The sequence below is a fragment of the Pelecanus crispus genome, chromosome 3 (genome assembly GCF_030463565.1).
Source record: "Pelecanus crispus isolate bPelCri1 chromosome 3, bPelCri1.pri, whole genome shotgun sequence".
In the NCBI taxonomy this organism is placed as follows: Eukaryota; Metazoa; Chordata; class Aves; order Pelecaniformes; family Pelecanidae; genus Pelecanus; species Pelecanus crispus.
The window spans coordinates 76,288,527-76,316,007 of record NC_134645.1 but is presented as its reverse complement, the minus strand read 5'-3'; the positions used below and the strand labels follow the sequence as shown (position 1 = coordinate 76,316,007).

The window sequence follows — 27,481 nt, the reverse complement described above, 5'->3', positions numbered from 1 at the left end:
AAAATAAAAATGAAGTCTGAATACTGACTTTCCTCAGAAATTCTTCCAAGTCTAATTCATTCAACCTCTGGGAATCAGCAGGACTGAGTCTTCCAGTTACCGACAAAGGGGAGAATACACATTTGTCTATTGAATCTGGAATTCCCAACTTGCAAAACTTTGCTTAGTTTAAATATTAGTATCTAAGCATCTCAGTATGACTACAATAAACCAGTATGTCAACTCAGCTGGTAGGAAGTACGGAGTACGTGGAGACAGACTGTAGTGTCTGAGCAAAATCCTCCCATTCAGGGCTTTCTAAGCAAAGGTTATAAAAACTGCAGGGAAGGAAATCTAGTGATAATTTACTGCTACCTGATTTGTTTACTCCCAGTCATTCTCCTCAGCAATGGTTCCTTCTGTTGATCTCATATATAGGTTAAAAATAGGTGAGGTAAGAGCAGAGAAAGGGTCCAGCAGCTTCCGGAAGATGAAGAAAAGAGCACAGGATCATGAGAAACTGGTGGACAAGGAATGTTAGGACAATAACTCTAGAAACATTCTCCCACTTCAGGCTAAAACTGATTGAAAGCATTAAGTGGAAAATAAGGTGTGCCTAGAAGTAAGGAAGAACGAATAAATTAAAAATTTCACCTTTCCCTCAAATAAAGGGAAACTGTACAGGCAAATTTAATGCCTTTTTTAAAAGGTACTAGACTAGTTGGACGAGCCTCATTTCTTACAACTGCAGCAAGATTTCATACAGCGGCGATTTTCACAGACAAGAAGATCACTATTTGGCTTCGAACTATCCTCTCTGACAGAGAGGACACTGCGTGTCCAGGCCACAGACAGTTTCAGAGTGCCCTCTGCTTGAGTAACTGTGGGAAACGCACAAATCTGGATGCAAAGTTATGGCAGAGGATTTATCTGCTAACATGTAGCCAATGTGTCCTCAAGTTTCTGAAGCTTCAGAAGAAGAAACGTGCCTGGGGACGTGCTGCTTCTTCACACAGCTTTATTTTTAAATACTAGTTTCTATTTGGTGAAAACTGTACAGCTTTGACTATTTTAAAAACCTTCAACAGTATGCTGTATGACAAGGACTATTATAAAAAATGAACCAAAAAATGTTATTCCACTGAGTAAGCGGAACTCATGCGCGCACGCACACACACGGAACAATCATGTAAATAGCAAAGTTAAGGGATTTATAAATAGCAAAATTTTCGAATAAAGTATATACATTTTAGGCTTTTTCTATAAACATATATATATAGTGCTCCTAGGAGAGACAAGTAACTGTGTTCTACATCACAATTTAGAACGTAAGATTAGTTGATGGTACTCTAAAGGCCTTTGAGGTTTTCTCTCATGTATGTACATCCTACACAGTAACACTTGCAAAGATGTCTTTTCATATTAGTTCCTCTCTCAATGTACAAAATCTTATCTTTTCACATTACAGTTCAACAGCCTGCAGAGCAGTGAACAGGAAAGACGGCACTGCATGCTGAAATAATAAATGCAATTACAACGTAGAGCTTGCATGTGGAGAGTGCTGCACTTCACCAAAAGATCTACAAACGGAGTATGAGAAACTGGCCAAGAAACCACCCTCAACATTCCCATTTGCAGCCATACCATGGGCCTTTAGATGTACACCAATTAAAAGCTATTATAAAATACACTGCTCTTACAAAAGGAGTAACATTTTGTTTCAACAGTAAGACAATTATAGGTTAATACGACTGCCATAACACAGATAGGGCCAGACACCGTATGATTCTGAGCACCTCCTGTAAAGTACTGTGCACTCAACTTTCACTTCTTTAAAGATTATTTTAATGTGAAATGAATATGTTCGGTACCCATCAAAAGCACTCAGCATTTCCTAAGGCCAAGCTAATGATGACCAACTCAAACCACTCCGCGTTAGCAGTAACCATATCCATTCAAGAACAACTGCTAAATTGATGCTGCTCAGGAAAAAAATACCAAAGGGCCCACATAACTGTAAGTATTTTTTAAACTGATATTGCTTTTAAAACCCCATAATACTCTGTTTAAATACTTTCGAAGCAAGTTTCAAATGGAATAATTGGCAGCGAATTCATTAAAACAACAACGCCAGAAATCCCACTCATAAAATGATCATGGGCCGAAACATCAGGACTAGCAAGTACTCCACTGTCCCATTTGGCTCTTGGCTCAAATAAAAGCTCTGTTTTCTACTAGTCGGTGGGGGGGAAGCTTTTTTAAAAAGTTACAGTTCAAAAATCCTAAGTACAAAACTCATGGACGCAGTGGTACAATTCCCCCCCTTATCCTTCTGGAGTTAAAGCTTGTTTCACACCAAACTGAACATCGGTTGTCCCTTTAAAACATCAAAGGGTCAAAATGAAGCCAGCCATATCTTATTCTACTTCCCTGGGGGCATCAATGAGATTAAAAGTTGAATGTACTGAGGTTATCCTTTTTAGAAATCCCATGCTTTGGTGCTTATTATTAAATGAATATTCATTTCACATGCCATGTGTTAGATAACTACTGTGTGTCACGCAAAAGACAGTTTTCCACATTTAGAATTGCTCACAATGAAGCCCTGAGGTAACCGCCTTTTTTCCAGGCAACAGTAATACAGTTCCCTTTGACATTTAATCATCCTTTTTACAACCTACACTAGTATATGCAACCTGGAGCAGTCAATATTGATTATCAATTGTTCCCAAAGATGGGATCTGTCCAGATGATTTTTTTTTGTGTGTGTGTTTAGGATAAAGACTCAGCAGAACGGGCTAATTTGGGTGCAGTGTCTTCTAACGGAGCTTCAACTGAATTCCCCACGTCTCCATTTTCATGTCCATCAATACTTGGTTTCTTATCAAACACTGCAAGTTAAAAAGAAATTTTATTTAAGGAAAGAAGTAATCTTGGCAAGGACAGATCAGTGAGCCTTATTTCAGAAACTGGAAAGTGTGGTGAAATGACTACTAAAATAAGAGCTAATAGGCTTTTAACAACATAGTACGACAGGAAAACAGGAACTGTTTCTATACCTCTCTGATCTAAAAAATTTATTTGAAGAAGCCAACAACAGAAAGTGTTAAGGGAAATTAACTACTCCTAGACCAGAGTCAGGGAAAGATAATAAATTTGAATTTCAACCTTTGGGAAAAGGCAATCACAAAAAAAACCCCACAAATTAATTCAGTTGTATCTAAGTAAACCAGGCCAATAAGTGAGGGACCAACCAAAAGAGCTGACAGCCTACTAGTAGGTTAACTGAATTAACAGTAGATTAGTATTACAATTAATATAAAAACAGTGTTTTCCAGAAATTGATTTGCATATTGAGACTTCAGAATTAAACTGCATGTAACACTTTTTAGCTTTACCTTGTGAGGGTTTGACATCCACATTTGCATCTTTCCTATTAGAACTTGAATTTGCACCTTCTTCCAATTCATCAAGATATAAACGATAACGGTGTCCACTCTCATCCTCATATTCTACATTCTCATCATCTGAATCCACTTCTGGAGCAACATACACTACTTCAAATTCAATCTCGCCTCTCTAAAATGCAATGAAAATTACGACTTTACTTACTCCTGCACAGCTATGCAATAGGCTTACCAAGATGAGCTAGGTTACTAAAACAAGTACATTTTACTGTTGTAAACATATTTACTCCTGCACAGCTATGCAATAGGCTTACCAAGATGAGCTAGGTTACTAAAACAAGTACATTTTACTGTTGTAAACATATTTACAGTTGCATTGAATATTTTGGATATGTATCTGAATTAAGTTTTTATTGACTAAAGAAGTACAGCTCTACAGCTAAGATTTCCCAAAGTTACCTGAATTTCTTAGTTATGTGCCAATACATTTCCAACAGTAACTTCTAATGAGTAAGTTTTCTGATAAATTAAGTGCACCTGTTAACTGTCTGAAAATGGGAAGCAAGGCAGGAAGGAGATTCTCGACCACAAAGCATATGAGAAACATTGTTTGGCTGGAGATGTGCAGTCATAAAAGAATAAAACATATGTCACTAATTATTTCTGTGGGGCAATGTACCAAGCTGATTTCCATCAGCCTTACTGAAGAATCATTAGCTAATACATGGGTTTAACCAAACCAGTACTGACCCACCATTTTTCTCCTTAAATTGCAAGACATAAGAGGATTAAGTGTAAGGTGATACAGCTTCAGGAAACACTGTAGCTTAGCATAACACTGTGCTTAACAGAAAATATTAAAATTCAAGGTAATTCAATAGGCAGAACACAGGAAGCACCTAAATGTGGCTATGAATAACAGGTCCCAACTGACCTGTTGGGAAAGAATAGTTACAGCTTCTTTATGTTTTGCATCTCTCAGATTAACTCCATTTACTGCCAGAATAGCATCACCAACATGCAGTCCTCCACATCGATCAGCAGGTTGTCCAGGATGGATTTCAGAGATCAGTATTGGAACACCATGCTCCTTCCCACCCTATTTAAAAAAAAAAAAAAAAAGTAGGTTTTAATTGAGATGGGCATTAGCATAAAATCAACATTCTGGCAGTTGCTCTTAAAGTGCTTATTCCAACTTTTATTATAGAAAATCAGAAAGCATGCTTCAGACAAAAAGAATGCTTAAGAAGAATGCATGAGATGCCTCTCTTAATTCTTCTCCCCACAAACAAACGGACAAATTTCAAATATATACTCAAAGGAGACACTTCTGTATAATAATAAAAGTATAAATATCATATACAAGCTGATGAGACAACATCCAAATCTCATTAAAAATGCGTATCAGGCACCATATTGACTTGCAAGAAACAATATTCATATTTAGAATAAAAGTATAATAGTCAGAATTTTCAAAATTTGTTGTAAAAAGTTAATACAGCTTTTATTAGGTGTAGTATTGCCAATACCAATACTTCTAAAAAAAGTTACAGTCACAACAGCTAACCTTTGGAAGTTAGTTCTCAAGATTGTTTCTGCTTTTCTATAGACTTAGCACACCTGAAATTTACCACTGGCTAATCTGGTAAAGTGTCTATACCCTGAACATAAGTTGAAATCATAAGTTTTACATGCAGGAGCAGTTATCCATTTCCTAATCTATCAAAATGAGTCTTCAAGTTCTATGACCATAGCTATGGATTTGTGTATGCTTTTTTTTGTATGTTCTAACTACACATTCACTGACCCCCATATTTTACAGAAGCACAAATACAAATTTAAATTGCTTCTTCTTTGTCATGGAAAATAAATGCAAGTATTTACTGTGATTGAAATTCCTAGTCCTTCATGGTCTTCTTTAACTAGCAAAACTTTTCTTATTGGACCAACACCTTGACTCTTCTTTAAGGCATCAGGATCCTAGTTTGATAAAAACCAAACAGAGCATAAATATAAATGTGTGAACCAAAAAGTGATGCATTTCTTCATTTTATTTTTTTTCAATTCTTTACAGACAGTATACCAGCAACAGAGTTTTAGACTAGCTCCAGGCAGGACAAACTTACAGTTGCCCTTTACAGACAGCGTATGAAATCAGAAAAGATTCTTCACTATGGACTCCAGATGTGAATAATTATTTCAATTATTTCAGTGCTGAGTGATGCACAACACAGAGCTTAACTTCAAAAGAAGGAAATCAGACACTTATTAAAAATATAAGGGACTATATGAAGGAATGCTGATCACTGCTGGAAAGTTGTATGATGTAATCTGCAATTTAAAACTATCAAATGATAGAAGATGATGTAATACAGACCCAAGGAAGAGGTTGCTTGCTCAAGTTTATTTTTATTATAATAAAAACAAACCACACCAAAAGCCATTCAACTCAAAACTAAAAGAGAGACTAAATTATTCAAGGTATTTGTTTTGCTTTTGTTAAGCCACTGTTGCCATTATGCATACCCTTAAAATCACATATACACATATTTGTTCAGCAATATTTTATATGCAATTAGCAACATAAGCAGTTAAGATCCATCTGACCAACTAAGGTATTTAGAACAGATCAGAGTAAAGCACTTTCCTGAAAACGTTTGGGTTTATGCACTGAACACTGGGGTGATTAACAGGTCATGTGCCAAGTTGGGTGAGTTCTACCGAGGCTACCCACAGTGAAATGCCTTGTGAAGGTTTTATCTTAAAAGTAGCTTTCGGCGGAAAGAAAGAAAGAAAAAAAATCAATTCTTTCACAGACTCTCAATTTATCTGGCCTTTAAAAAAAACTTTTTAAAATTAATTTCAGTTCAATCTAATCCTAAAAACGTTATTATTCTTGGTTTTTGTAAATAAGTTAGCTCCACACTTTGAAACCTTGGTAACAAAATTATGCTGTTAAATTCATATTTATACACACACACAGCAGAGGCTCAGTTTTCAAAAGGACTGAGTGTTCCTAGGTAAGTCAAAGGAATTGTATCATCTTTCACGATCATTTATGGGGATATACTACTCAGCATGGAACTGTCCTTCAGCATACCAAAGAATTATATATGTAGAAATGACATTTGAAAGAACACAATATTGGAGGAAAAACAATCACAAAAATGAAGAAATAAATCATATCTATTTTCCACAAACGCTGGAGATTATGGAGGAATGCCTCATCTTTTCAACTTACATGTCCTGGAGGTGCTTGCATTGGTCGTTTTAGATCATTCCGACCTCGACAAGCTCTAATAACGGTTTTGTGACGGTGAAGGTGTATTTCTGCTTCAAGCTGATTCCAGAGCTTGTCATGAGCCGGTCCCTTCATATCTCGGCCCAGTAACTGAATCTGCTGGACCCTACAGAATGACAAAGAAAGTAAAACAACATGCTATATTACAACTGAAAAATCAATGCATTGTACCACTCATACACTTCATCTGGCTACAGCACACAGTCACACAGCAACTAGCGCAACTGCAATAACTGTGGGGATTTTTTGTTTCTTCCTTTTGTTCAATTAACTGCAATTGTGACTTTTCATACTTAGTCTTAACTTCAAACCTGCCTCTGGGGATGCAAAGGAAGAAAACAAGAACAAAAAACATCTCATGCTAAGGGACACAGACTGACTTTACATACCTTCCAGCTAGTTCCTTATCTAAATACTTGGCTGCCAATCTTGCTCCATAAACCTCAGCCTGAAGCACAGCTATGTGTCGACGAAGAGCTTCATTTTCCTTCCTCAGCAACTTCACCTCAGCTTCCAGCTGAGCTTCTTTCACTTTTTCTTTCTTGTTAGCTTCAAGTTCTCTCTCCTTAAAAAAAAAAAAAAAAAAAAAAAACAAAAGAAAAGAAAAGAAAAGTTGAAAGCTTTTGTCAAAGTTAGTAATGAAAGAGCACTTACTGTTTCTGCACACACAATGTGAAGTAACTCTCCTGTGTACAGGACATGCATGCAGGAAAAAAAAAATGAAAGCAGGGACTCTGGCACTGCAGCTAGTGGTTTGCATACTCCCCTCTGGGGAGAGCAGGCCTTGCATTTAACTTTGTGCTCCTGACGTGATTTTTATCCACCTTACAACTCCTTAGCACAAAACACATATACTGGTTCAAAGCCCAAGGACTGAAACTAGCAACAGTGCTTCTCCCTGTCACATATAGGTGGCAAAATTCAAGCAGCCTGAATATCATCCTTACTTTTTCCTGTGTTCAAATGGAAGATTCATACAATGAGAGAGAAGGCTATTTTAAAAGTGAAAATCACTAAATATTTCAATTTGATAATATTCTTTCACTATTTCAATACAATTTTTAATATGACCAGATGTCAAGGAAATGTTCTTTAAGTCTGTATATCCTTAAAATGACAATTGTTTTTATACAAACAACCAAGAAATGTCCAGCCAAGGACATTTCCAAATCAGACTCTGAAGATCACAAACATAAAGTCAGAGATTCTAAACATGAAAATGCCTACCCTGACAAAACTTAAAATAGAAGTTAGTGCAAAATAGCTTTGTTTAAAAGAAAAAAAAAACAACCCAAAACCACCACCCCCTCAAAACAAAATAACACGCAAAAAACACTCTAAGAAATGCACCTTCCTCCCCTCCCCCCAAAAAACGAATTATGGAAATACAAATTACTTCCATAGTGGTCCATCTCAAATGTACAGAAAATGCATAGTCATTATCTTTTCTATTACCTAGAGTACTGGAGTCAAAGGAATTAGTATGCTCAATTCAGAGTGCTGTTCTACAAAAATCTACTTTAAGAGCACATTTGACTAGTATATTTTATATCTTTTTTATATCCCTTTTACAAAGTGGGGAAAAAACCACTGCAAACCAGGAAAATAGCAGAGACACAGGATCTACTACCATTCCCTTTTAAAAATGTCTGTCAGCTGAAACAGCAATAAAAACTAAGTTCACCATAGCACATTTTGGAAGATTTAGAGTACCTTAGAAGTGTTCTTCATACTTGTACCAATTACTTATTAAAGAAATAAAACCAGGAGGTGCTACTAAAGGAGCAATAGGACACAAACAAAATTCTACAGAACTGGCAAGACAAATCTGTTACCAAATTGTGAATACACTTATTCACTATTCCAAGCCTGGATATAAAACCATGAATACGGCTGACATGACCACATTTGAGATATTAGGCAATGTTGGTCCTTCCAAAGAGAGGTATTTTCACAACAGGTATTTATAGCTATTTGCCAGAAAGACAACTCTGCATTTGATGGACTCTACTATCTCCCTCATCTGTTAAGCATTTGTATCAGGTTAAATGAATGGAGTGTGTTACATGTACATACATATTGGCCACAAATTGCCTAGCATACTGCTCAGGAGGAGTGGCACAAAGATTGCTTGAAATTGCTGGCATTTCACTTCCTGTAATTCCCATACTGACCCAGTTTCAGATCAGGTTTGACTCCACATGCTCATTGTCAAACAAAGCCTCTTCTGATCTCTGGCCTTGTGAGATGACTCTTCAACAAATCTCTTTCTGAACTGCAAGGCGCCTCCTAAGTCAAGAATTTTGACTAATCTACATTTGAAGAATAGGAGTTTCTAAAGTTACACCAGTTCTCCCTATTATTATGATGGCCGTGGGCTATTTTAATTCACATCTACTGCCAGTAGCCAAAGGGCAGTTACAAGAATTCAAGAGTGCCAACGCGCTGCGCTGCCTCTGCCACACACTTCAGCCGTAAGAAGGGTCACGGTTCAGACATAACATTCGTTTTACAGTAGCTGGAGAGTCCATATACAGGTACAGTGTTCCTGTAACACTTACGTTAGCTATGTACGTATTGCCAGTATTGCTCTAAATAGTATAGGCCCCCTGTTTGCGTACGTACTCACTTCTAGAACATCTTTTATTTGACAAATATAAAAAGACAAAGACTAGAATTTGACAGACATATGAAGGTACGTCATTCACACCCAACCCTCCATTATCTTCCTCATTAGTTATTTTTATGATTTATTTACTGAATAAAAAGGCTTAAACTAGAAACTCCTAATATCTTTTCCAATAATTTGTTAAAACGTACCAGTCCTGTTTTCTATTCAGAAAAAAGCTTTAGAGATATATAAGTTCCTTGATGTATCTGAAATACACCTTGGGAGAAGAATTCCAACCTCCCCCAGAAAGAGATCCAAGTGATCCAAGATACTTGCTTACCCTAGCAAATTCCATGTAGCATACTTTACTGAATTTATATGAAGTAGCCAGCTTAAAAACTCTCATTGACACTGAAATTTTCCATTTCTTTTCTCTGAATTTGATTAATCATTTAAATTAAACAGAAACTCAAATGTTGTCTTTCTAAGTGGAATCACTTTTAGTCATGCATTTTAAATGTTATACCTGAAATATAATGAACAATGTAATCCCATAGAATTGGGTTTTTTTTTTTTCCTATTTTCTCCATTACTATGACTATTACTCTGTGACTGAGGTAGAAAATTACACCTAGAAGCCATTCTTAATGCTACTCCGGACTGTCTTCAATTGATCACCACAGAGAAAAATCAAAGGTTTGCAATACAGAGTATCTGAATATGTACTGAAAGAATATGTCTTTTTTTTGACCGACTGTCATGAAATGACAACTCTCCAAAAATCTTTAAAAAAATTGAGGAAGTTACAGAATCGTTTCATGTTTTCTAGTGTTCATAGTATCGCATAGGTTCTGCAAAACAGAAAAAAATGTATTTTCTGTTGGTAACATAAAAAAAACACCAAACCAAAAATGCAACTGCAATGCTGAAGATCAAAGCCTACAGTTACCAGCTATCCTGTGGCTTTTCAAAGAGCAAATACTGAGCAATGATAATGAGGTATATAACATAACAAAAGCTGTTTAAAAACCTTTCAAGTCTATCACCGTGAAAGACCAAAAGATAAAAGTTAACTTTGCATCACTTTTTCTTCTTATCTAGGTATTATTGAGTTTATATGCTTTGGGCTGTTACACAATCATATTAAATCATGCCCAAGAAAAGAACTGAGAAAAGGGAAAACAAGGAAGTTGACAGGATTTTTTTAAAAAATACAATATATAAAGTACTTTGTATTACACTGATAGATGTGTACAGTGTTTATGCTTTAGAAATAGTCTAACACCTTAAAAATTTTTGAAATAATGCCAGAACAATCTTTCAGAAAGTCAAGTTGTCAGATATCACCTCCAATTAGCTGTAACAATAATAAATAAAACACACACAGACTTAGGAAAGAGGGCAGCAAAACTAGAAAAGGAAAAATAAATGCAAAGAAAATTCTTTACACAGCATCTTGCCAACAGACAGGAAGAAGGAAAAAGCCAGATCTGTTTTGCCAGTTTCTGAGGCCAACATACAGAATTTATTGCACAAAACATAAGCACTGCTTAAACATTAAAAAAGGCAATCAGCATACTTACCATTTCATCCACAGAAAGGACAGACTTAAGACAGAAGAAAAGAGTTCCATAATTAGAGAAACAGGCAATAGGAACTTCAAGAAAATGCAACAAGATAAATGACTTATTCCAAAAGAAATTTACCAACAGATTGTGTATTTCATTAGAAGGCATAAAGAACAGGCACATTGCTATAACTGTACTTAGCAATTTTGGTATTTTGCAGTGAAAGTTATTAAAAATCTTACTAAAAATTTTAACCTTATTGCAGTACTGAAAACAATACTTTCTCCTAAAATACCAAGAATCTCTATAAAGAATAGCAAGATAACGTGAAATGCATGAAAGCAGTTTTGAAAATATCATAGAAAATACATTCTGTCAAATAACATCTGTTATACCGATAATATTTTTTTTCCTTTCAGAAAGAATAACAAAATATGTATTACAAGAGGGACATAAAGGACACGGAGAAGTAATAAAAAAGATGTAGCAGCTGCAAAACTCAAGAAAAAAAAATTCCACTAGGCCACTTCATACTCTTACAAAGAAAGAGTTATTGTGCCTGGACTAAGCAGATACACTGCTAAAAAGAGATTCAGCCTGAACTACACGATGTTATTAATTGCTTAGCAATCTGAAACATTTAAAAATATTTTAGTTCACCACAATGTACAATTTTACAGTTTGCAGAGTATACATTTATGCTGAGTCTACATACAAGAGTGGTTATTGTTAACAGAGAAAGCAGGAAGTTAAGTAGTGCAGAACTTTATTTCCTCATCGCATATTATGTTGACACAGTCCCTCTTTGCCCTCAGAGACTTTCTGACTGCCAGAAGGTCAGCACGACCGTTTTTATTTACCTAAAACTCAGACTTCCCATTTTATTGTCATTTAAGCAGCTTCAGTTTTGCTTGATCAAGCTGTCCAGACCTTTAGAGCTTTCTGCATCTAGAACAGTTTAAAAGTGAGTTTCTCTCCATTAGAACTATGAATTCCCTACAGACAAAGTAAAGCAAACTCAAAAGATTAGCCCTGATCTTTATTAAAAAAAGGAGCAACTAACTGGAATTAAGGAGAGAATATCAGTCTAGGCTGTTAACAAATTCAATTTCAACACAGATAAAATCTGAAACAATGTAAGTAAAATGTATTTATTGTCCCCTGTGGGAAAAAGACTGCTGTCAATAGCACAGAGATTTAATATATCTTTAGAAATTGTTTGTAACAAGGTAAGGAGAAACAAAAAGGTTAGAAGTATTACTCTCTATGTCACTCAGAAGTTAAGCCTCACTAATAAAATTTAGGGACCGAAATCACTCACAGTGATGTGTTGGTTTAAAAAATTTGCTACATGTAAACCTACAGCCTAACACTTACAAAATGCCGGTGATATTTAACTAATGCTTACTTACAGGGCCATAAAAGTTATTAACAGCTCTGAAGAAACTTCATCATGCTTAAGCTATAATTCAATACAGAGTAAATTATGTGCAGACAATCCAGAAAATGTTACTCTTATACTGAATATGCAAGTATGTAGACCTTGGAATGTAGCTCTAATTCAATTACAGCTTTTGGATCTGAAACAGGAAGAATTTGGGTTACTCCTGTTATTCAGTAATTAGCCTAGATAGCCTTTAAGCCTTATAGCCTATTACTGGGTTTTATTATACATTAATTAAGAGGACAAAATAGCAGAGACTAATCTATGTTTCACATATGTTGGGACTAGGCATTTGCAACCAACCTGTGAAGCAATTTTAAAAACAGCCAGAGTGCTAGACTTTGATTTATGCCAACAGATAGAAACCACAATCTATACAGCATTACTTTACTTTTCTAATTTACAAAGTCTCAGTATTAGACTGAATCTGTGCTGTGGCCAGTAACAAGGCAGACTACACCCTGGTTATCAGTCAATGCCAACTAACTGCACAGATTAATTATTGTTAACTTTTGGTGGACTTTGTGAAGGCCTAAATATCATACAAAATTATCAGTGGTTTATTGAGGTTTTTTATGACAGTCTGCTGCATGTAGCAATGGATAGCACATAGATGCATCTGCAGCATTCTTAAAGAGAAAAAATGACAACAGAGAGAGGACTGTGGTGCCATCTACCCTCTGTATGGTAAAACAATCCCATTCTTACTCTTATCAGAGTATAACCACAATAAAAACAACAGACCTACCTCACTTTAGGCTTTTTTAATATATGTGAAGATTTGGTTGTATTTGTATATTGGAAGCTATTATCTTTTGCAACTTCTGTCTCCAGAAAAGCTTTATAAACCACCAAAATATTTTCTTATTCTACTTTAAGAAACCACTAAAAAATGGTTTATGTAAAAACAACTTCTTAAATTCTCACTCATTATTCTGATGTTACTTATATTATTTTTAATGGTTGCTAACAACCAACTGCAAATGTTATTTAAAAAAGAAAAAGTTAACTCTCTTACATTTTTTAAGTGAAAATTGGTAACCAGCTTATTCGCACCTTCCAAGGAAGAACTTCAGCCAGGAGAGGGAAAAGTATAATCTAATCCTCCATTCAAGCCACCATACTCACCAGTTTTGCTTTAATAGCCCCAGAATCAACATTCTGACCAGTTTTGGCATGTAGCTGAAGTTGAACAGCATGGAGTTGCAAAAGCTGATCATGCACTTCCTTTTCCAATACTGCTTTCTCTGCCTGTGTTTCTGTCAGTTCAGACTTCAGATCAACTAACTGTGCCTGTGAAGATATAATCCATCATAGTAATTAGAGCAATGATTAAATGGGGTCATCAGAACTGTGATACACAGATACATCATTTTCTGGTACATATATGCTATACACGGTGTAATACAGATAAGGGTGCATGCTGTCACAAGTTCCTCTGTAGCCCAACTTAAGCACTGGATCATCTGCAGGCTTTTTTACTCCCCAGCTGCCACCAAATTCATTCACCCACAGACCCAGCATCAAACCACCATACTGCTGAAAGTAACAGTAGCTGGGTTTTTTCCTCACACAGACAATGACATGTGATGCTGATGTCCACTCGAAAACAGGGCAATAGCATTAAACCTACGTAGGACTTAGAACTATAGCAATGTAAACACAATGTAAAACTTGAAGATCATTAAATCTAATTGAAAAAAATTATTGATCAAAGTAAAATGACAATTATTAACGCAATGCTGAAATCAAATAACCCAATTTACAATTGGTCTGTTATCAACAGCTTAACTGAAACAGTAAATGAGGTGGGCAAACCATAAGCCATGAATTAACATGCCCCTAAAATGCGTTTGTAGAAACCCAGGAGTAGTTATTAAGTCTTTAAAAAGTGGGTCTGAAACATTTTAAAAACAGTTTACATGTAGTACGTATATCTGGAATAAAAGAACAAGTTCTAACATGTTTACCAGGTTACTTGTTATCCTTAAGTTCAAGTAGCATTTTAAGAGAAACATTTTTATATATATATAAAAACATTTATATAATCATTAAAGCTACTATTTGCCCAAATAAACACAGAAGATGATCTCAGGGGAGGGGAATTTTAATCATCCTTAATATTTTCAGGTAAATTTCCAGATTATATTCTTGCTTCCAAAAATTTGGAACTAAAAATCAAAACAGAAAAGCCACTGATTCTTCAAAAAAAATCTCTCATATTAGAGTAGGATATTAATTTAATAACATTATACTAATGTTCAGATTTGCACTGAATATTAAATTGCAAGCCAACAATCACCCCACTCAACTACATAAATCACTGCTTTAAAAGGTCTGTATCAGTAAAAAGAAAAAAAGAAAAAAGCAGAAAGGCAGAAAGGATTTGACTATCAGTGGGGAGTACTTACTGGGTCTAACTTTAGGTACATAATTTAGACAGACAGCCTCCTTAAGCTTCCAGCATAATTATCAGACATAAGTAGGCTCTTCCAGAGGTGATTCAGAGCACCTAAATTAGAGTGCAATTGGTGAGATGGGTCAAGCCGATCTCCAGCTTGCTGCTGCCAAGAAGAATGATAGCCCTTTCCTGCCCCCAGCTATGCCCCCTCACCCCACATCTCTGGGACCAGAGGGTGGGAGATGTCCTGCCCATGAGCTCGGCTGATTTCAGACCAGACTCCTCAGAACAGAGCAGAATCATCTCTCTGTGCCCACTCAGAAGGAGCCTCAACAGACCAGGTTAGCATTTACTTTTTGTCAAAGAATGGGGCTGCATGCATTTCCACCTTCCAACAGCAAGAATGACAAAAAACTTGAATAATTTGTAAACCTTCACAGAACTCAAAAGCAGAAATTGCCTTGTACAGTAAGATGATGTTTATAATACCATAAAACCATAAAATTTTAGAGAAATGGGTTACTTACAAAACTGCACTGTTCTCCTCAATGACCAGCCACTGCTAAAGTCTCTCTGCTATGGATTATCTACCCTCAAACAAAAGCAGACACACACCTGAACTAAAGTAGAAAAAAAAAAAAAAAAGAAATATCACCAGCATAACAGGTGATGATACAGAACAAAGCAGATAACTAAGACCTTAATAATGAAGGCACAGTTTGACCCAGTCACAATTTCACATAATGTATAGTAATATTACTTCTACTTTATTATTATTTGTTGTTATTATTATTATGTAATGTATAACAATGTTACTTCTACTTTTAAAAAAGACCACTAAATGTCTTCATCCTTTCAAACAAGTACTAACAGCTAACATAACTAACTTTTACTATTTTTTTATACACACACACAAACACTCATCCATTCTAATTCAAAATGCCTAGAGAAGCAGAAAGTGGCAGAACAGATGAACTACACCACTTTAATATTGTCCAGCCTCAGCTAGTAGGGAATGGCATATAAAGAACAGACTAGACTTCTGGCAAAATGAAACAAAAAAAAGGTTCTTTCCCTATGCAAAATACAAAGCAGAGAGAATGACGGCTACCAGTTTTGCGACATGCATGATGCTCCAAAGGAATCACAAAAATACCGTCAAACTCATATTTAAAAAAAAAAAAAAAAAAGTACTGTGCATATGACCTAGGAGTTAAATTCATATCCTGCTGTTTTAATAAAGAAAGCAAAATGAGAAATGGTATGAGCACACACCACAGAAGTAAACTATTTTCACATTATGAAAAGTCATAAATCTATCCCCAGGAATAGATGCAGATACAAGAGTCACACCAAAAAGCAAACAGAATAAGCTGATTTCAAATCTTGTGATCTACTTCTATGAAGGCTGACAAATCTTCACATTTTTTCACAGAAGTTTTGCCTTTCTCAGCTTGGCCAGCTCACTTAATTCTCCTTTATATTACTCTTACTAGCACTGTTTTTTATCCACGTTCCCTCACTTTGTTATGAAGGAATCCTGTGAAAAGAAAATTCAACAGCTCTACATTCGATGTTGGAAGCTACTAAGTGAAAAACAGAGATGGGGCAGGGACAGCAGAGGAAATGACGAGCACAAACAAGAACTGCAGGTAAGGCCATGCCTTCCAAGAGCGCCATTCACTGCACGAGGCAGGGGTTTTACAGAAAAAGATGGTGCCAGATCATATCATTATAATGTTGTCATTTGCATAAGCACAATGAGGATAAATTAATGTTGCACAAGCAACTGTACCAATCCTTTAATTGGTAGCTATTTGGATGTACTTTCCAACAAGACTGTCAAACGAGAGATGTCACGTGTCTGAAGGTCACCTGTGACTGTTCTAGAAGTTGTGGAGAAGCCAGTTGCGGCAGAAGTAATGAACACCCACCCACAGGAGACCATCGAGCTCCATGGTTAGGAGATATTAGGAAAAGCCACCAAACAACAAACAGAGAACAGAACCTTTCATTGGGGAACAATAAGCAGCAGAGGTTGAAGAGAAGGTAGTATGTTTACTTTCATAACATCCTTTAACAGTAACTTGCTGATTCAGCCAAAAGAGGAACTCCGTATTTAGGGCAGTACACCACTGTGCAGAGTAGCAATTATCATGCATCAGCTAGTATCACACTGCAAGGCAACAGCTTAATTTCTCTCTGCTAACTCATTTGTGAGTCTGTGCCCCAGGCAACACACAGTAGCAGGACTGGACTGTGGCTCGTGGAAGTATGATTTAATCATGAAAACCTATATCTAGCCCTATAGCACAGATGGAGAGAGAACGGGAGAATCAAGCAGACAGGATATGAGAGAGACGGAATTTGCACAGCTCTTTTTCCCTTTTATTCTGACACCTGTTGGCAAGGTCAACGCCTTTTCAGATATGCTCATTTGTCTCTAACTCACTGAAGTCTTGGATGCTTTTCTCAGACTAAGATCCCTAACTGGAATTCGGTGCCAATGGCAATGAGAAGTGCCCGGTCTGGGCCTTACAACGGAAGCCAAAGCTTACCGAAATCCACCAGAAAATAACCAAGGTTCTTTACTAGAGGAAGTCAGACCAGCTGTTTCAATGCTCCACTTTTCCCACCTCTCCTGTCTGGGGACAATGATCAGGACTTTTCCTGAAATGTTCTGAGAAACGTTTCAGTTCGATACTGGCTGCTGAGAACTCTAAGAAGTTATGTAAATGAGACACTATGGAAAAGACTAAGAAAAAAAGAAGAGCATTCCTGACAATCACTTACTTTTCTAAAGTACCTCATTCAAGCATGTTCTCTGATTTATCAATAATTATTAGACACATTACTCTTAATTTCTTTGTATTTACTGTCCCAATTACAATCCATACACTGTCAACTATAAAAGACATACTCCTTGGTTTCTTACCTTTTTTGTCCTTGCTGTTCTGAATAAAAAACCAACCAACCTTTAATACTGATCTGATCTGTCTGGCATGGGGGGAGGAAAGGTAATCCCACAAGTCTGATTTTTAATTTTCTTCCACAAAGTGCCAGTAAACACATGCTATTTCAGAAAGAGCTACTGTTTCAGATTGTCATTCCATTGGTCTATGATCAAGCTACTTCTAACTAAGTAAAAGCCTACAATTTGAGTAAATTGCAGATCTTGGTCAAATTAAACAAATAGTAAACCTCAGTATTTATCTTCCAAACAATATAACACACAGATGATAACAGAAGAATAGTTTTGAAAGGCTAACTAAATATTTACCCAATTTTGGGGCATATTTTGCCATTTACCAGTTATTTGCTATTTCACAGAGATCTTACACCTATGAAAATTAAAACAAAATTTCAACTGAAATAACTCAAAAATTCACAAATTATTCTTTTTTTCCATAAGATATAAAAAAAAATAAATAATGACATTAAGCACCAGACAAATACTTATTCCGCTGAGCATTCAAAAATATTATTGAAAAAATAATTAAAGCCCCAGACAAAACAGTCCAGACATTAGTCCTTCTGTTTTTAATCAACAGTTCTTATTTCCTGTTCAAGCAGTTATGAGTTATCAAAAAGTTGTGTTTGATATAAATGATCTTATGCTAAGTAAGTATTTTAAGCTATCAATATAATTAATTTCAGCTTAAATGCTGGGACTGATTGCACTGAGAGTCATGGAGTTCTTGAAGTCTTAACCAGTGTTTTTCATTAGGAGAGAGAGGGCTTTGAGCCTTAGACACAAAATAAACATCATTGAGGTCTCTTCCAATTATTTTGTATTGTATCTTATAATTTTTTTCATATGTTGGTCTGAAGTCTCAAAAAACTACTTACTCATCCACCTGTACATTTTTCATAGAAAAGTGATTGTTAGAATAACTACACAAAAATAATTTCTTTCTACAAGATCTCAGAGCCATACTCAAAGATCCTATGGTAAGTCTGGACATAACGAAGAACAAAAATGTGGACCTTGCCCCGAACAACTTACAGTGTAAATGCACGAATGATGAATAAACGTGACATGGAAGGGAAGTACAAATACAGAGGTATTTGTGTATAGAACTGCACAACAGGAAGTAGACAGATGGCATGCTAAAACCGCAAGTTACCACTTCTCATAACCATCACTGCTTGAATGAGGCACTAGAAGATGGCAATATCATGACCTCCTAGATCTAAAGCATCAGAGGAAGCACACACACACTGAGAAAACTTCACTAAGTGGGATGACGGTGACTAACATACCATGTCGACAGGAAACAGTCTACCCCTCGCTACTGAAAGGGAAACCAGTGGCAGAGGGATGGGAGGCAAACGAAGAGATGGCATCGTCAGATAAAATAACGATACTGTTTTTAGCTTCGGTAAAAGCCTTTTCGTTTTCTGAGCTATCATTTCAGTATTTCTGCAGTACAGACGAGTTTTAGTTGAGCCAATAGATATGAAAAAATATCTAAGACTTCTCCATTACCCAGACATGAGGCCTGAATAAGGACAAGACAGCAGCATTATTCACCACACCAAATAAAAATGAAAGTAAGACCTGAATTCCCTCAATATCAAAGTGTAATGAATGCTTTTTGAGGCTTGTAATGATGCACTTTTCGATGTATCAATTTCTAGCTCAAAAAAAGACTAAGCATAATAGACACATTAGAAAACACAGATTTTTCAGCAAAGGAAAGCTAGATACATACAAAAATATCCATCATATTACCAGCCTCCAGTGACTAAAGTCATAAGCCAAGCACTCATCAGATGCCTTTAAAGTAGCAAATACTCTTTAAAGATTTTTCTTCTTTTTCCTTTTATTTCAGGCCTTTAGGGTACACCTAATTCATTCTCGTACCAAGCCTTCTAAACTCATAAAGGTCTGAAAACTGTCTTTTTTAAATGAAAGACGATTTTTTCCCACCATAACATCTCTAGATGCCAGCAGCAAGGACTTCAAGAAACACTGAACACAAGCAGACTAGCAATAAAAAAAAACCCACAAAAACTGGTAACATTTCATCATTTCTATCTTAATTTCCTCAACAAGGCAGTCTAAGTGCAATCATTTTATCTGTACATGTACATTTCTCCCTATTTCACCTTCCCTCCCTGCTGATTTGAATTTACTCCATTTTCGAGATTCAAACAAATCCATTAGAAGGGTAAAGGTACGTATGATTAAAGTTCCTACAACAGGAACTGAGCGCAAAACAGCTGCTCAGTAGGAAAGAGCGACTGATTAGTGCCCTCACGGAGGGAAAAGTGGGAAGAGTCAGATTTTAGCTAGTTTGTTTAATCCACCCAGAGACAAGAGCAAACAGCGCAGTGGGTAGGCACCACATGCGCAGTTCTGAGCTAGTGACTGTGCTGCTGCCTCTTGTCCAGCCAACTAGCCAAAACCATAGGTAGATGAAAAGGCAAGGGATGCTGTAGTGTGGAAACTCACAGGTCATGGGAGAGAACTGGGGGTGCCTGAATTGGAAGGTCTTAGTGACTCGAGAAAGCGCTCGACATTTGCATTAGGACAAATCATTCCCCACAAATCAGCAGGAAGTGAGATTTCACAAGCTCCATTGATTCTGTTACCAACAAAACCCCTCCGGTATATATATTTTTAATAGCTAATTTTACAAGAGAGATCCCTATGAATCTTGCCATGGGATCAAACCAAAATTCATAGACAAATAAAGTCTATGAGGTGCTTTTACTTCTTCATCAGCGTGTCCTCATGTAATTTATGCTAGACTCCAGAAAGTTTACCGACATATGTGTTTATGTATTTAAACATTCACTCCTGATCAGGCCTATTAACCTTCTGATTTAAAGGCTGAAGGATCTAAGATCATGAAACACAACAGAGCACACTACAATGCTGCAATTACTCTGTGGCTTCTGCCCCAGTATATGCCCAAACACCAATCTAAGTATCAAGATATGACACAAGCGTATTTGCTTAACATTACATTTTGGCGGCATTTTTTCAAAGACACTTAAAGGCAAAAGTAAGTTAAAAACCCCCTAATGATGCTTTACAAACAATGAAATCATTATTCCTAAGTGTTCCCATATCATTACACAACTGCAGGACAGAAAACAATTTTTCAGGACGTGACAGCTGTAGCTCCTACAGCCTGAGGCCTAAACATACTCACAGACACCAGGCACACAAGTGGTGTTGGGTCAAGAACAAGAGCCTGTCGTGCACAGTTATGAACCACGTAGCCCACATACTAATAAGTTTTCATGGGGACCCCTAACTTTGGCATCAGCCCCTAGATGTGAAGTATCCCAGACTCTTAAGTATTATGTTTCTCTAATTGCTGGAAGAAAGGATTGTCTCCATTACCTCACCGGTGTCATGCCACCACTTCGATCAGAGCTCTCCAAAAGACAAGAACACTCTACCCTTCCTCAGTCTTGACTATTTGATTCTTCCTGCCTATTAAGCAGCATTTGCTGCAATTTCTCACACAACCCTATTAAGTTTAATGGACTGGTTTAAATGAGAAACCATGAAACAGATCAGAGCCCTATTAATCTCACTGTGCTCCTCGCAAAACTAAACGATGTGACAGCACTGTACAAGATATGAGTTTCTGAATAAACAATACACTTGGGAACCATATTTTTTGTTGTTAAAAAAACCCCCGATTTCAACACAACCAAAGAATGCTTAACGCTCGTCAATGATGAAAATGACTAGCCTGTTTCAAGAAATGATTTTAAAAGACTGTACTTACAAATTTTTAAAAGACATTAAAAGTCTTTATTTCATTATTATTGTGATCTCAAAAAGGACCTATGTGACTTCAGTTTTTAGTTAAAGCTTTGAACTTAACAAAATGGTCTTTATCATGTAGCTAATAAGAACATGAATGACAAAATTTATGACTACTGACTTCCCAAATAAACACTACAATAGTGTAGCTACTTAGGTAGTCTTGGTAAAAATGCAGTGTATGAAACTGAACACACAAATGAATTATAAATTAATTCAGTCCACCTTTAATATGTCCCATACAGACTACAAAGTACATGAGACATCTACAAATTAACTGCTCCATTTCTCAGATTCCATTCTAGGCCTGACAAAACATTCAGAAGCCTGGTCAGCAAATTAAAAGGATGCAAAACAACATGCATACTTTTTTATTTTCTCTGCTGAAGACCATTCTGGATATGTAATTATTTGCACACTTTTCTTCCCAACAATTAAAAGATAACATAATAATAATACATGTATAGCATCTTAAAAATTTGGTTTCCATTTATGTAAATGGAAACATCAACCAACATTTAAATGCCAGTCACTGATCTCTTTCATCTCTGTCATTAAAATACCTGTTACTACAGCAACCTATTATTGTTTTCACTTTGCTTTACGTACCATCTCTTGCCACTGTTTTACTTTGTATTTGACTGTATCATTCTGTTTACACCTACTTAATAAAAGCACAATTTTTTTTTTTTTTTTAAATCACTGCTTGTACACTTTGCTGCCGGTGCCAAATTTCTGTCTGCCTCACAAAGACTTTTTTTTTTCCATGTTTGCCATGCTTCTAGTTGTTTATTAAGAAAACACAAATACGTTTTTAGAAGTCATATTGGTAGTTCTATAATTGTCATTATTTTGAAAGTCATACTAAGCTATGCAACATAATTCAGTAAATAAAACTAAGAAATGTAAACTAAAATACTGGTTCCCTATCACTTACTCTTTGGCAACTCCCAACAAATGAGACAGAGAAAAGGAAAACACTTTACTACATGCTGACTGAAACTAAAGTAAGCTAGTTAAACTTGTATAGAATTCCAGAGCTTCTGATACAGGAAAATATGAATTAAGTATAGAAGACCCCTCTAAAATGGCATAATTATTGTGAGAGAAATTATTATTTATCAAACTAGTGACAATTTAGTACATAAGCCAACTGGAAAATTTATGCAAACCTGTACTTCCACTTCCCAAATATCTGAAAATTGCTCACATTTTAGGATACAAAAATAGCTGGATCAAATCTTATTCAATTGATTTTCCAAAAGACCACATTCTATCTACTACCAACAGATTTCTATTCCAAAAGAGAAAAAGTATTCAGAGTTAAAAGTGTAATTAATAAAATGTCAGAAAATATTGGACATTTTTATAACATTTGGAAAAATTAAACAATTTACTTTTCTTATGAAGTTATTGCAACTATGCTTCCACTTTTACAGACACATCTGTCACGGGGCAAAGAAATATCTTGGTCTTCAACAGGTGCATTTCTCACTACAAGGCAAAGGAGACAGGGAAAAAATCCAAACAGACCCTCATAAGAAGGTATATGGTCCTATCTTGGTTTAGAAAGTACTGCTAAACAACAAAGCAGGACTACAATTCTGCAGTGTGCTTTGTAGGATGGACTCGCACACTATATGAAAAGCCACCATGCACATAAAGCCACCTACATTTGGGTTTTTTGGTTTTCAGTTTTGACGGATCTTCAGATTACCTACATAATACTACACAGGCTTTAGCTGATAGAGTAACAAGTTACTTACATTACTTACAGAAGAATTCAGCTTATAGGAACATGTTTCTCTAAAGCTGCTTCCAAGTTCATCAAGGACATAAAACTACATAGGTGATTAACTTCTTAGACATACACTTAAATGTTTTCCTTAACTTTAGCATGTGCATTGGCTTAACACAACTGCCAAGACACAGGGTGTGCTCTACCAGACATTCCTTTCTAGCTTGTTCATTTAAAATTACAGAATCAGATTGGCAGTCAAAGCGCCAGAGTTAAAGTCAAGCTCAGTTTTCACTGGCACATTGACCTACTTCTTTTACTTCTACAAAATTGCACTATACAGAACTTTCATTTTTTGAAATGGGCATTTAGACAATGTCACAGTCGGCATTGTGTAATTTTTTCACCTCAAGCGATAGTCAAACAGGAAAAACAAATCTAAGAACTTCCTCTCAATTAAAAATCTACTGAAATCTCACACACTGACTGCCATGCTGCATCTGCTGATTTATAATGCTTTCCGAGAGACGGAGCATCACAGAAAATCTCCTTTAAAATGGCTGTCATCTCCTTTTGTTCTAACAGCCTGAGGCCTTTACTCTCCTCCATCAGGATACATTTCTTCATTTGTTCATACCAAAGTGAAGCGGATCTCAGAAAAGACTGTGGCTTCTATCACCTAACACTTTTTTTCCTCTTTGATAAGCTACTTAATTCAACTCTGTCCTACTGTGACCAGCAGGAAAAATATGAAAACAAATCCTCCTCCTCTTTTAATTAGTTTAATTTAGGACTGCAAATGTTATTAGCACAGTAGTATGTTTATAACGTTTCACCACCCTAAGCACAAGTAAATTTATCTGCATACATCCATTGTGCATCTGCATACCTTCAGGTTGCTTCTAAAAATAACCTACCCCTGAACTGGCAACATATAACACCCTCTTTGGAAACTACCATCTTCCTAGAATACTTCTTTCACTATACAGGAACATCCCTCACACAATATTTTACTTAGACTCATGTCTCTAGCAGTAGATATACACCAATGATACCAAAACATTTTTTGCACCAAAGTCCTACAGCAGGGGCTTCCATCCACAAAAGCAAGCTGTGCCTCTTAAAAGCAATTGTATCAATCAGAAAATGCATATTATGCTGATCAAGTTGATAAACCAGAGTCTGAACTGCATTTCTTTATTCTTGTCTATAATATTATAATAAGACCTGACAATTCTGGTCAAGGAAACGGAACCCACAAACAACAGGATCATATTCATCAGTTCTTATTATTAATTTGATTTTCCTTTAGGAAATAGTATCACTCATTCAGTAAGAGAACAGCAGGGAAACCTAACTGCAGCAGTAAAGTCTTAGCTTTTAACAGTCACTGACACATCCAGTCAAAGTATTTAATCCAAATAAAGACATATTTCTGAAGCTGGTTAACTTATGGACTTGAGTAAGTGGTTGTACCTAAGTAAACTATGACTAATGACACTTTTATGAATGTGATGAAAGCTTTGTATTAAAACATAAAGCACTATAAAGTTACAATTGTCAGCTATTAAGAAATGACTGCAATTTTAAGTTACATAAAATACAGTAATTTGCATTATTAAAAAAAAAAGTAAATCCACTGATGACATCTTAAACTCCAGTATTAATGTTAGTGACCTCTTTTAAAATATGTAACTGTATCCTTCTTTTTGGACACTGAGGCTTTTGACTAGACATCTGTGCACATAAAAAGACAAGACCCTCATTCTCAACAGAGCAGCTCCATCTTTTGGAGATTTTTAAATGGCAGTATTCATTTCAAGTTTATGACTCTAATAATCATGAGGCCCTAAAATTCACAACCTTCAAGACAATAATATAACCTTCTAAAGGTCTATTTGAAAGATAAAAACTCCTTTATGAGGCCTAGCACTAGTACCGTTAATAAAAATATTTCACAAAATAAAAGACTTTTTATTCACTTCTAAAGCACTCACTCTGGATTCTCCATATCATTTTTATCAATTACTTCATGCACTTAGACATACACAGTAATTATGCTATTACAACTACTAACTCTGTTCCTTTGCTCTTCAACTCATTCAAGATTGAGTCACAGATCTTCAGTTATTTAGGTGCCCCTAACAATTTTAATTAAATTAATACCAAAATACCTTTCAGGATCCAAGTTTTATCATTTGCTTTCAAAATATTTAAGCTTGAAACAACTTTTCAAAGAAATATTTACTAAGTATCAACTCATTCTCTTAAAATAACCCGAAAACTCATCTCTTTCACAAGTCTGTACATAACACCTACCATCCCTGTGTAATATGCAATAAATAATGATTGTCTACTATAAACTCATAAATCTTATTTTACTACGCCTATACAATTAAGCCTACTGTATAGGTTGATAGTATATATACATACCAAATACTAAAATGTATATGACAGCACAGCAATATAAACACAAAGAATACCATAAACATCACTACAGTAAGTATTCTGGTGAAACAAAGACTGCAATGAAAAACGCTCCTAGTTTAATGAGGTCTTTGTTCTACTCTGAAGTAACCTGCTCCTCTGTTAAACTCTGTGGATTATTTTGCATAACAATGTCTTCATACCAGGAAGAAACCTGATTAAAACCAAAGCCAATTTACTTACTTTACTTCCTACTGCAAGGCAGACCTTCAGAAGAGCAGGTTACTGTTTGAAGACTCTTAAATTCCTTTATTATAATACGTATAGTACAAGGGACTGAAAGAACTGAATTCTGTGGTTTACATGTCTATTGAAGCTCTTACAAAGCACGTATCTTCATAGTTTTGAAGAATTTTTTCCCCTCACTCCCATATATTTAAAAGTTAGTAGAACAAGCAATACAACACTACAGAGCATGGCCTACAAGAGATACTGAAGAAATTGGAGGGGTTTAGCCCAGGGAAAAGCTAACTGAGAAAAGACACATTGACAGTCTTCTAATATATAACAGAAAGACAAGAGGGCAGTTAACATCCACACCTGTTAAGGACAAGACAAATGAGATTAGCTACTAAAGCAAAGACAGCCTGGGTTGGACAGTTGCAAAATGACCGTAAAGTTCCCCAGAATCTCCTTCCAGAGCGCTCCAGTTCTTGCACAAGTCACAGGACCTGCAGCCCTGCCTCTTGAGCAGCAGCAGCATCAGCCAGCTTGGCTTCAGCTGATGCTTCTTTCTTCCCACCTGGACTGAAATTCTCGACTAGGCATGAAGAAAACTTTTCAACAGTATGGACAGTTATTATTCTCCTCACAGAATGTGCGATCTCCGCTATTAAACTTTCTGACACTAAGTTTGGCAGAGAGCTATTTGAGCTGCCTCAGAGTATGAAGGGACAAGAGGACCTGTCGAAGTCCATCCACAATCCATTTTTCTGTTTCATTTACTTGTAAACAGGAATAATGTCCTCATTTTGGCTAATGACTATTAGCTTTAAGCATCCTGATCATACGCCTTTGTCCTGTTTTTAAAAGGCTTTCCAAATTCACCGGGGACTTATTGCGAACAGAAGACCAGCCAGCGGCATCTGTTGCTCAAGACTGCTGCTTTCAACATCAAAGAGAACTTTTTTTTTTTTTGGCACGCACCGCTTCATGCCCACACTTATAATAACCAAAACCAGAGGATCGGCACGGCCAGGCCTGAATCCCGCGGGGCTGGCTGGACACAGCCTCCCAAAACGCGGGGCCAGGTTAACCCCCCCCAGCTGCCTCCAGCACAGCGCCCGGCAGCCGCAGGGCACGGGGGGGACCCTCGCTGCCACCACGGGCAGGGCACGGGCCCCGCCAGCCGCCCCGACACCTCCCCGGGGGCTGCGGCGGGGGCCGCGCCAGCAGGCCAGCATGGCCCCCAGGGCAGAAGCCCACCGCCGGCCAGAGGCCCCCGGGGGCCCCCTCCGCCCCCCTCACCTCCAGCTTGTGGTTGATCTGGGAGACGGTCTGCGCTTTGTGGCAGAGCTGGGCGAAGCAGGAGCTGAGGCTGGTCATCTTCTGCCGCCCCTCGTAGGTGATGTCGGCCTGGTCGGGGTCGATCTCGCCCAGCAGCAGGTCCACGTCCACGAAGGCCTTGTCGAACTCCTTCTCCAGCACCTCCAGCCAGCGGAACATGGACACCCCGCCGCCCGCCGACGAGCCGCCCGCGGCCCCGCCGCAGGCCGCGGCGCCCGGCCCGCAGGAACCGCCGCCCGCCGCCGACAT

General features: G+C 36.9%; 1 protein-coding gene across 2 annotated transcripts; it reads right to left on the bottom strand.

Moving 5' to 3' along the window:
* On the bottom strand, positions 1-27,481 carry GOPC (golgi associated PDZ and coiled-coil motif containing). Of its 2 annotated transcripts, XM_075707282.1 has the most exons (9): positions 27,194-27,481; positions 13,439-13,603; positions 10,882-10,905; positions 7,077-7,252; positions 6,628-6,793; positions 5,271-5,366; positions 4,321-4,485; positions 3,378-3,558; positions 1-2,870 (listed from the first exon to the last, which is right to left on the bottom strand). In XM_075707282.1, the coding sequence occupies exons 1-9, from the start codon at positions 27,479-27,481 to the stop codon at positions 2,752-2,754; spliced, it is 1,380 nt and encodes a 459-aa protein (XP_075563397.1). In that variant the 3' UTR covers positions 1-2,751. The 2 variants fall into 2 exon arrangements, with proteins under 2 accessions (XP_075563397.1, XP_075563396.1); XM_075707281.1 differs by lacking the exon at positions 10,882-10,905.

Bases quoted from the DNA above. Each gene is read 5' to 3' on its own strand.
- GOPC (XM_075707282.1), bottom strand. From the start codon at position 27,481: ATGTCGGCGGCGGGCGGCGGTTCCTGCGGGCCGGGCGCCGCGGCCTGC. The intron at 13,604-27,193 runs GTGAGGGGGGCG...ATATCTTCACAG, and splicing joins AGATCAACCACAAGCTGGAG to GCACAGTTAGTTGATCTGAA. The intron at 3,559-4,320 runs GTCAGTTGGGAC...ATTGCATTTTAG, and splicing joins TAACTATTCTTTCCCAACAG to AGAGGCGAGATTGAATTTGA.